This window comes from Misgurnus anguillicaudatus, chromosome 12 (assembly GCF_027580225.2).
Source record: "Misgurnus anguillicaudatus chromosome 12, ASM2758022v2, whole genome shotgun sequence".
In the NCBI taxonomy this organism is placed as follows: Eukaryota; Metazoa; Chordata; class Actinopteri; order Cypriniformes; family Cobitidae; genus Misgurnus; species Misgurnus anguillicaudatus.
In genome coordinates, this window is record NC_073348.2 from 34,402,818 (window position 1) to 34,414,085 (window position 11,268).

The 11,268-nt window shown below is 38.1% G+C and overlaps 1 protein-coding gene across 1 annotated transcript; it reads left to right on the top strand.

The window, feature by feature from the left end:
* Window positions 1-6,005: 6,005 nt before the first annotated feature.
* Window positions 6,006-10,811, top strand: serpinh1a (serpin peptidase inhibitor, clade H (heat shock protein 47), member 1a). The gene is made up of 5 exons (XM_055207892.2): window positions 6,006-6,181; window positions 8,303-8,892; window positions 8,977-9,075; window positions 9,195-9,427; window positions 9,509-10,811. Exons 2-5 carry the CDS (start codon window positions 8,316-8,318, stop codon window positions 9,809-9,811), a joined length of 1,212 nt encoding a protein of 403 aa, XP_055063867.2. The 5' UTR covers window positions 6,006-6,181; window positions 8,303-8,315; the 3' UTR covers window positions 9,812-10,811.
* The last annotated feature ends 457 nt before the right edge of the window (window positions 10,812-11,268 follow it).

The window sequence follows — 11,268 nt, forward strand, 5'->3', positions numbered from 1 at the left end:
TCAGCGTATGACGTCAAAGTAACGCGAGAGCGAGTCGGAGTATAGCTTTTGAAACGATCTCGCGGTACCCTGATGTCGGACTGCGCAGAGCCGCGTGAAGTTGAACACGCATCTCCTCTTCATGATAAACCATTCCAATGCATGTGTACGGTTTACCTGTATTTACGTTGAACTTATAAGTTTGATACGGTAATTATACGGTAAATCCTTCTTAATTAATACGATCTCAACACACCAAAACTTTGTTTATCAAATTCATGGAGAAAAATTCTAATTCATAAAAGAGTAATTTTAGGTAAAGTGGTAAACTTTTTTTTAATTTAATTAATGGAAAAAGTGCCTAACTCTGCTTTACCTTAGATACAGCAGTTGTAAACGAAAAACAAATTATCTCTTGAAATTTAAAGTTAAAAAAAAAGGTAAATACACATACATTAACAATAAAGCATGTGGTTGGGCATCCAGAAATATTATTGCTTTTATTTCTATAGTGATCAGATGACTTGAAGTTTGTTAAACATTGACAGCTAGGCCACCGTAACAGCTCTAGTACCTGGGCAGATGGACAGGTTTTATGATGGACACCCCTGTCAGTGGCTGCTTATCCAGACCTTATGCAGGCAGAGGGCCAAAAGAAACCACACACGGCTTCTATTCCCGGATGATAGTGTGAGATTAGCCTCTGTCCTGGGCCAAACTTGCATCACACCCTTCTAATCTTTATCAACCTGGGGTGAAGTGGTTCTTCAGCTTACATTACTATGTGTTTAAAAGTCTATATCATAGCAGCAGTGCACATATGCATTGGATCACTTATGTGTATTAATTAAAGGTGATGTCTTGTGTTGTCTGATAATGAGATGTAAGGAAGATTTTTGTAGTGTTGTTATGCCAGGATCTTTACTAAAAAATAATGTTAAATTTTATGTCTGTATGTCACTGTGTTGCTTGCAATGTGATTTTCATAAAGCTTCAGGCTTCAGTACGAACTTTAAATTGGGATCTTGTTTCACCATAAAAACAAAGTTTTCCAGAACAGCCGAAGCAGGTTTTTAGTTTTACGCGAAACTAGCGGCACCTTGTGGCCAACGATGAAATAGCAAAAGTCAAATTGCTGTTTTTGTGGTGATATAAATGCTGTGGTGCTGGCAGATGTTTTCCACTGATTTCTCTTAGTTTTATGAATGAGCCTTAAATCTGACACATAACCAAAAAGTTGTAGTACCATCCCGTAGTTATGGGAGAAACGAAGCTTTTCGAAGCTTTAAATCTATTAAACCAAGCGCTTGAAATACGTAAATATGGCGTCACCTGCTGGTGAAAACATTGTAAAGCAACAAGATCACAGTCCAACCATTTGACACTCTACAAAATCATTGCAAAGTTTTTTCTAAAAAAACGTTTTTTTTTTTTTTAATAAAAATACATTATTTAACTTAATTAAGCCATTATGTAAAAGTTTATGCTATTATGTGTTTTTAGTTTTATTTAGGCAGGGCAAAATGGTCTGACCCGAGTTCCATAAAAGGCTGTTTCTCAATATGCGTTCTTCAGCGATCTTGCGTCCTCGTGTCTTCGCTCTACGTCATCATTAACGGTCGAAGTTCATTCCAATTCTCAAGAACACAAGGACAGAGGACGCATGAAAATACCCGGATGTGTTCTTGATATCGAGGATGCATCGAGTGCAGACTTGCTGAAATCGCTTTACGCCCCAGAAGTCATTGCGGCAAAACTTCCGAGTTCGTTCTTCCAAGGTCGCCTGGCAAGACCGATCTCCACGAGGACGCAAGTCCGTTCTTTGCGTTCTTGGAATTGAGAAACAGAGACACTGGTCAACGGGTTCACTTTGTGATCAACTCCCCCTAGTGGTCAACCATCGGATTTTCGAAAATGACACGATTTGTAGACTGCATACGTCATCAAGACTGTCTTACTTCAGAATAATAACAATTATAAAGCTGACTTTTATTTTTAGTTAATCGTAAATTGTTGTGATATGCTTATGACTTGCAAATGTGCTCAGTTTACTTAAATAAACCAAGCTTGATGATGTATGCCGCCTGCATATGCGACCTCCAGAGGCTTGAGAAACGACCCTAATGAAGCCTCGTTTGTTAAAGTCACGTGACTCGGCCAATTTGAAACGGTTGTGGCCAGAAGGTATACAGTTACGGCCAAAATCTCGTGATATCTCGCGGGATGAGCCCTGTTTTCATCCCAATCCTACCCCAGCCGAAAGCCTAAACCCAACATCCTGCGAGATTTGGCCGTAGCTGTATCCCTTCTAGCCATAACCGTTTGAATCACGCTCTGAATCACTGATTCGAAACAAAAGATTCGTAAATATTAAGAAGCTTCTTTAAGCAGTGTTTCGACATCGCCCACCACTACCATCATGTATACAAATATGCTCTTTAGCAGAAACACACAATTACTACAAATAATCAAAGGTGTTGAATAACCATGTGAATGAAAGGTGTAATTTTCAAAGTTTCCACAAGAGGTCGCATTCAGCTTGCGCTGTAATTTTCTCTTCCCCTAGCCCTAAGAAATTGGCAACTGTTAAAAGCTCAGCAATTTTATGGGATATAGGCTACATACAATTTTTAATATTTTTTTTCTACAATGATATGGTGTAAATTCCCTTCACTTAATTTAGCGTTTAAAATGAGTTTTGCTTTTAAATGATTTAGTAATTAAAAATATCTTGTGAACATTCCTGCTTGAAGTTGAGGAGGAACCACATGACATTCCCAGGCTTGGAGGAGGAACGTCGCTGTAGCTGGCTACGTGCCTTCCTTCTCCTATCCTATGGGAGAAACAAAACATTACTCATAACAACTGCAGCTGCTAAGAACATAGTCTACATGTAGGTAGTTAAAAACCAAGAAAGAACAGTATTTAATGTAGGCCTACAGTAAGGTCACAGAACAGGTTAAAGGGATAGTTCACCCAAAAGTGAAAATTCTGTCATCATTTACTCCCTCTCATGTTGTTACAAACCTGTATAAATTTCTTTATTCTAATGAACACGAATGAAGATATTTTGAGGAGTGTTCGTAACCAAACCATCCGCGAGCCCCATTCACCTCCACAGTATTGTTTTTTCCTACTATGGAAGTGAATGGGGATCACGAACGGTTTGGTCACAAACATTCCTCAAAATTTCTTCCTTCGTGTTCATCTCATCAAAGAAATTAATACGGGTTTGTAACAACATGAGAGGGAGTAAATGATGACAGCATTTTCCTTTTTGGATGAACTATCCCTTTAAGACGAGTTAAGGCATCACAGGTTAAGGTACAAAACCGGGTTCTCATGATGAGATACCATCTTTGGATTTGCTTCGCGTCAACAAATGAATCGACAACATCTTGCACGTGCTAAAAGAAAAATTCCTTTGCTGTCTGTGTGAAGGAAAAGCACACAATGGTCGGGCATGTCTCCAGCACTGATCTGAACCTGTGATAAAGCTTATTGCACCAGGAGAAGACATATTAGTCATAGCTAGACCATAGCTAACTTTAACAAAACATCATAAACATCCAACCTAGCCAAGCAGATTGATGTAAACTTTTCAAAATGTATGTATTTAACCAAGAATGTCCCATTGAGATGTAATATTTCTTCTACCAGGTCCAGATAAACAGAAACTCAGATGCAAATCAAGACAGATTTGAATCAGTGTGGTCCTTTAATAGACTTCTGTTTGTGTTTTAAAAACAAACGCATTTTTATGGACAGTATTTCTTCATGATTTGATCCCTGGAAATGGTTATTTATGGAAAGATGTAAACAGGTGTGGAAAGAGAGCTGTAACACAGGAAGAGCATCCTGTCATTCGCCTCATTGTGTATATACATATGTCCTCTGCATTTATTTATATATAGACATAATATAGCAGTTCAATACACATTGGTAACATGTTAAATATTTACAGTGATGTTTGTAATTTGTTTATAATAAATAAAGTTTAGAAAGGAAGAGTTTGATCTGATACAAATAAAACGGCATCTAGAAATACAGGAATAATTTCTTGCAAAAATGTGGTTGAGTTCCATAGTGATGAAATAACTCTCTCACTTTCCCTTCATAGTTGGTCATAGTTGTTAATAATCTGACAGTCTGTCTGGGTGAAAGGTGATGAGGAAACAGTGCAGTCACATCACAATAAGACACGTAAAGCAGGTAATCTGAAAGAAAACATAGATGAGATGACTGAACTGAGCCGCATTCCTTCAGCATTCTGATGGAGGAGGAATCTCATTGCCATCAGCTGCGTTTTCACTCGTGTTTAAACAGTGGCCTGAAGGCATGAGCTTTTAAACACATTCATCTATAACGGTTTTTATATTTAAACTTGTGTTCATGTTAGCTGGCATTGAGGGGTGTTACAATGCAGCATGCAAAAGTTAATGATGATACAAATCTAAAAAAATAAAAATAAAAAATACAAATACAAATGAGACCCTTTAATAGCTCAGCTGTTATATGGAGAGAACTGTTGAGAGAACTGAGATTGCATTGGGAACAATATTTTACTTTTGCAAATTTTGACTTGCGTTTCATATTCTTTCAACTGAGAAATATAGACCTAAATCATACTTGTGTGTCCTGCATTGCAAATAAATAAATAAAATAAAATGTTTATTTTTCCATTAGAAATGTCTGATAATTAAATTGAGATTCTTTAACTCCATAAGCAAAAAAAAAAGAGTCCAACACAGGTAAAAATATGTTCAATTCAATAAACAATCTTCTTATCCCTCTAGTAGATATTTGTATCTATTATAAGCTTAAACTTGCTTGATTTTCTTTTTTCTTCAAAAACAATACTTAAAAGGGCCATGGCTCTTTGGTGTCCCCAGAACTCATATGTGAAGTTTTAGCTCAAAATACCAAATAAATAATTTATTATAGCAAGTAAAAATTGCCACTTAGGTGTGTGCAAAAATGTGCCGTTTAAAATGCAAATGAGCTGATGAAATTTAAACACTGATCACAATGATGGTTTGTTGCAATTAAAACTCAATCGTGCTTTTCTCTGGACTAAATGGGAGTGCTGTGGTTGGATAGTGCAGATTAAGGGGTGGTATTATTATAGTAAGAGCTCCTTATGACATCATAAGGAGAGCCAAATTTCAACGACCTATTTTCTCATGTGATTGTAGAGAATGGTTTACCAAAACTAAGTTACTGGGTTGATCTTTTTCACATTTTCTAGGTTGACAGAAGCACTGGGGACCCAATCATAGCACTTAAACATGGAAAATGGCATATCAAGTAATTGTATCATTTTTTCTTCAATATTTATGATGGAATTCAAGACAAAATAACTTAGATGTTCCTTTGTTATGGGCTCTTTTTTAGAGATCTCAGTACTGTCACAAACTTTGCAAAGATACAATCATCAAATTTTGTGATGCAATTCAGTCTTTCTTATATTTGTAGAGCAGCCTATAGTAATGCTTTTAAATAACATCAATATGAATTAGTTTAGTGCAGTACATTTTTATATAACTATTTTCTTAAAATTCAACTGGACAGCATGTTTCGCACAGAGGACACAATGCCTGTTTTGTTTCATCTGCAGGCCCAGACACGACCCACTATAAACGTGGCACACAGAAGAGAGAAAGAGAGGCAGATATGGGGAGGGGGTGTAACCAAAGTAATCTCTTAATCTCAAAGACAAAACATGCATTTTACACCTTTATTATTATATTTTCATTATACTATACAGTATAATGTTTTGCACTTTTCTGTGTGTTACACTTTTTTAACTCCATATTATATCAAAAGGACATCATCAAGTTTTCAAAGTTACTTTAATTCTTGATAGAACATCATTGGATTCTGATAGCATCATGTAACATCCACACTCCTAAATTCCACCAATATTTACCTTCCTCCTCAAACCCTTTATTTTCTTTCAGAGCCATCATGTAGGCGTGAAAGAAACAGGGGCAATTTCTGCTGTCTTTAGGACCTGGAGGAGGGTCCAACCACGGCAGCAGTAACTGGATCTATGGGAGGTCTCAAACAAACCAAATCTTTATAATACTCCCTTCCCGACTTCCAGAAGTTTCTTTTCCATAATATAAAATCTGCATGAAGGATTTGTCGTCGGGGGAAGACAGTTCAGAGAGGTTGTGAAAGGTTTTGGGAGCTGTGAGAGGTGAGTAACAGATGTTACAGATGTGAGAACTTTTGCTTTTGGAGGTTTCTATTGCAGCACAAGCGAGCCATATAGAAGTCATTCAAAGAGGTTTTTAAACAAAGATGTTACATGCATTGAAAGGCAGTTTTTCTAATTCTGAAAAAATAGATGCTCTTTGGAAACTTTTTTCCATAACTTTGATAATTTCACTTTAAGCAGATAAAGCGTACATGAAAGATTATTTTAAAAAGACATGCATGCTCATGCACGATTGCCTTTTTTGATGATGGATTGTAAAGGATTTCAATTTTGTAAAACTGTAAAAGTCTCTCTGAGGTTTGCTCCTTTGACTCGCCCTGATAATGGCTGTCCATATGCATTTTGAGGGTGAGCTTTATTGGCTGTTCATTGCTGGAGGGGTGGGAAAAATCCCACTCTCGTGTCAGAACTTCCTGCCATCCTGGCAGTGCTGATTCACTGATCTGAGATCTGGTGATGGCATTTCTCTATACACACAGTATATGAATGGATTTGTAAATGCTGCACTTCTGACAAACGCCAAATACTTTGCATTTACATTTTTATATTTGCTTTTGATACAAATTGACTTAGTGCATTCAATCTATACATTTTTTAAAGTTTTCGTGCTCCCTTGGGATCGAACCCATGACCTTTGAATGCAATGCTCTGCCAAGTTAAGCTAACCTTATGAAAATTACATTGTTTTTATAAAACCTGGCCATTTTGTTTTTAACTGTAGAAAAGACAGGATAATTTCCTAAGGGTAAAACTTACGTTTGCTTATGTCATTGCAACAAATGTTAACTTTTTATAATATAACCACGTATATTCAAGAAATATAGCTAACTTATATGGAAAAATCTGAGGGGTTAGTTAGATTACTGTGCACGTGGCACTTATGTAACATTTATTCTGTACATGTCTGCTGGACTCTTTCCTTTAGGATAGGAGACCTGCTATTAAAGGCGTGTGGGATTTCAAATTGGTAGCTTTGATGTATCTTGGCACGATTCTCAGTTTTGTTGCGGTCAGGATATAAAGACCCAGCATACAGCTTTTTAGAAATTCAATGATTTTGTTACTACACTCTTCCAAAAGGGTTCGTTGTGACGGTCTATGGTTCCATAAAGAATCTTTAAAGGATTGATCAATTTTCTTAAAAAAAATAATTTACTCACCAACATGCCATCCAAAATGTTGGTGTGTTTCTTTGTTCAGTCGAGAAGGGGTGGTGTTTTTTGAGGACAACATTCCGGGATTTTTCTCATTTTGATGGACCCCAATACTTAACAGTTTTACTGCAGTTTAACATTACAGTTTCAAAGGACTCTAAACGATCCCAAACAAGGCATAAGGGTCTTATCTAGCGAAAAGATTGTCATTTTTGTCAAGAAAAAAATGCACTTTTCAACCACAACTTTTCGTCTTCCTCCAGTCCTGTGACGAGCAAGTGTGACCTCACCTAATTGCGTAATGACGTCAAAAGGTCACGTGTTACATATATGAACACAAAGACATTTATTAGTATCGTTCGACATAAAACAACGTCGGAAAGGACCTCTTTCTCCACACTTGTAAACACTGGGGCGTAGTTTCGCATACGTCATCCGTGACCTCTTGACATGATGACATATTACATGAGGTCGCGCTGGCACGTCATAGGACCGGAGGTATTTTTTATTTTTCTTGTCGAAAATGACAATCGTTTCGCTAGATAAGACCCTTATGCCTGGTTTGGGATCGTTTAGAGTCCTTTGAAACTGCAATTTTAAACTGCATTATTACTGTTAAGTGTTGGGGTCCATTAAAGTCCATTAAAATGAAAAAAATCCTAGAATGTTTTCCTCAAAAAACATCATTTCTTCTCGACTGAACAATGAAAGACATCAACATTTTGGATGACATGGTGGTGAGTAAATATCTAGATTTTTTTAAGAAAATGGACTAATCCTTTAAAGGTAATATAAAAAGGTATAAAAAGGTGAAGAAAAGACGGTTCTTTCAAGAAGGGTTATTTGGGTAACCAAAAATGGTTCAATGTGACCAGCTTTATTTAAGAGTATCATCTTTGAAAATCACTGTTAGATTATAATGATTAATCATTATGATTTCCCACAGGCTGTAAAATACCATGTTAGTCACAAGCGTGCTTCTCCTGTGCCTGCTGGCCACCATAAACGCCAACAAAACCATCAGCAGCCATGCCACCATCCTGGCAGACAACAGCGCCACGTTGGCCTTAAACCTGTACCACAACATGGCAAAAGAGAAAGATATGGAGAACATCCTGATTTCCCCCGTGGTGGTGGCCACATCTCTGGGCCTGGTAGCTCTTGGAGGAAAATCGGACACAGCTTCTCAGGTAAAGACCATTCTTAATGCTGCTAATGTAAAAGATGAGCATCTGCACTCCGGACTATCCGAGCTTCTCACTGAAGTCAGCAATTCGACGGCGCGTAACGTCACCTGGAAAATCGGCAATCGTCTGTACGGGCCCAGCACGGTCAGTTTCGTCGATGACTTTCTGAAGAGCAGCAAGAAGCATTACAAATGCGAACATTCCAAAATAAACTTCCGCGACAAGCGCAGCGCGGTGAAGGCCATCAACGATTGGGCATCGAAGTCCACGGACGGCAAGCTGCCCGAGGTGACCAAAGATGTGGAGAAGACGGATGGAGCCATGATCGTTAATGCAATGTTTTATAAACGTATGTCTTTATCACCTTGATTATTTAATGGCGTACGAGATTTCTCGAAAAACTAACATGCGGTTCGTTTCTCTCTCTCTTTAGCACACTGGGATCAGCAGTTTCATCATAAAATGGTGGATAATCGCGGTTTCATGGTGCATCGCTCTTATACTGTATCTGTACCCATGATGCACCGCACAGGTGAGAACGTGAAACGTTTGTGTTAGCGTAGTGGTTAAAGTTGCTAGCAAATGATAGTTGAAAGACAAGTTGGGCAAATGCTAAATGTTAAACTAATGACAGCAAGCTTTGTCTTCCAGGGATTTATGGATTTTACGACGACGAAACCAACAGTCTTTCGGTTTTGGAGATGCCGTTGGCCCACAAGATGTCATCTATAGTGTTTATCATGCCATATCACGTAGACTCTTTGGAGGGGGTGGAGAAACTCCTCACACGAAAACAACTGGAGACGTGGACTGCAAAAATGGAACAGAGGGCCGTCGCCGTGTCCCTTCCAAAGGTCAGCATGGAGGTCAGCCACAACCTGCAGGTATGTGCAAAGTGTGAAACTTTAATAGATGGTATATTTTTTAAATAATGGGTTGATGAACGGGTTCATGGTGTCTTGCAGAAACATCTGGCGGACTTGGGTCTGACTGAAGCTGTAGATAAAACCAAGGCTGATTTGTCTAAGATCTCAGGGAAGAAAGATCTTTATCTTTCCAACGTGTTTCACGCCTCCGCCATGGAGTGGGACACTGAAGGAAATCCACCTGATAGCACCGTCTACGGTACCGACCAGCTCAAAAACCCAAAACTTTTTTACGCTGACCATCCCTTCGTCTTCTTGGTGAAGGACAACAAGACAAACTCCGTTCTGTTCATTGGCAGGCTGGTACGGCCGAAGGGTGACAAAATGAGGGACGAATTGTAATTCATAAGCAGGCTGTAATTTAAATGCGTGTGGATGGGATTACTGTGTGTGTATTTGTGCACAAATTTGTGAATGTGTTAGCATTTAAAAAGGAGAGGAGGGTGGAAGTTAGATCTTTGGACCACATGCATGTCCGTTACGTTTACTTTCAAATGTGACTTAAAGGGACAATAAGTAGGGTTTTAAGTGTTTTATTAATTAAAATCAATGTCTTTATTCATAAATATGTCCTCGTTGGTGTCAAATGACCTTTGCCAGTGATCTGACTTTTCTTTGTAAGCTTAGAATTTCTTCTCTTTACTTACATTGAACGTGTAAGTCCAAGGAGGCTTCCATGTCGTTCCGCCATATTGATAAACTATGCTGGCAGAGAGGGACAAAAAGCACTAGCCTACCAACGCGTTTTCATTCAGAACACGTGAACTAGCTGAAACGGACAAGGAGATCATCAGTGATTACATAACGGCTACCGTAGTTGCAACACGCATTTGGAAAAGCGAGGCGCTAGAGAGCACTATTCGTTTGAATGCAAAATACAATTTCACCACTAGATGGGGGTAAATCCTACTTATTGTCCCTTTAAAGTGTAATGTTTTATGTCAGTCCATGTCATCAGGCTCACCTGAGGTTTGGGATGTTTTCTGAGAAGGACAGCATGCTTATATTAAGTATGATCTCCAATAACTGTACTTTAAAGCTACACAAACAGCATTCTGCTCAGGGGTTTCTCTTTCTCAATGAGATTTCATAGCTTGTTGACCACCCATGCCTAGTACACATGGTTTCTACAAATTGTGTCATGAAACATTCCTCTTAGAAGTGCACACTTGTGTTTGTACTGAAAACGTGTCTGCACTAGAGCCTTGCGTATGAACGGGTCTGCATATGAGCTCACGTTTGCACTGCATTCGGCTTCTCACTGAACACACTGTACAAAAACACGGTTGTCAAAAATATTGGTTTGTTTTTCATTTTTTAATAAAATCAGCATTTTTGAGAATGCAGTGGTTTATTTGATTTACTGAAGCACCTTAGTATACGACAAAATGGGGAGATGTAGTTAAACACAAAGCATGTAGTAATGAAATTGTGATAACAAACAAGTGTAATATTATTTACAGGTTTTTTGTGTTATTCAGAGTGTGCTTTAGAATAAAAAAAAAACTACTAGATTTGCCCAGCTATTAATTAAAGGTGCTTATTTAATGTACTTAAATTATTATATTTTAAATAATTTTACCCCTTTTTTAGGAAAAAATAGGTTGAAATCATGCCACGTATGTTCAAGTCTAAAAAAATCCTCTGGCGACATCTAGCGGCCTTCACTGAAACTGCATTAAAACTTACAGACACTAAACTAGACTACAAAACAACAAAAATCTCTGCCATCTGAGCTTATCTGATGAGAAAAAATGAACTGAACACATAAAGCATACCGATATATATCGTTTCTCCAA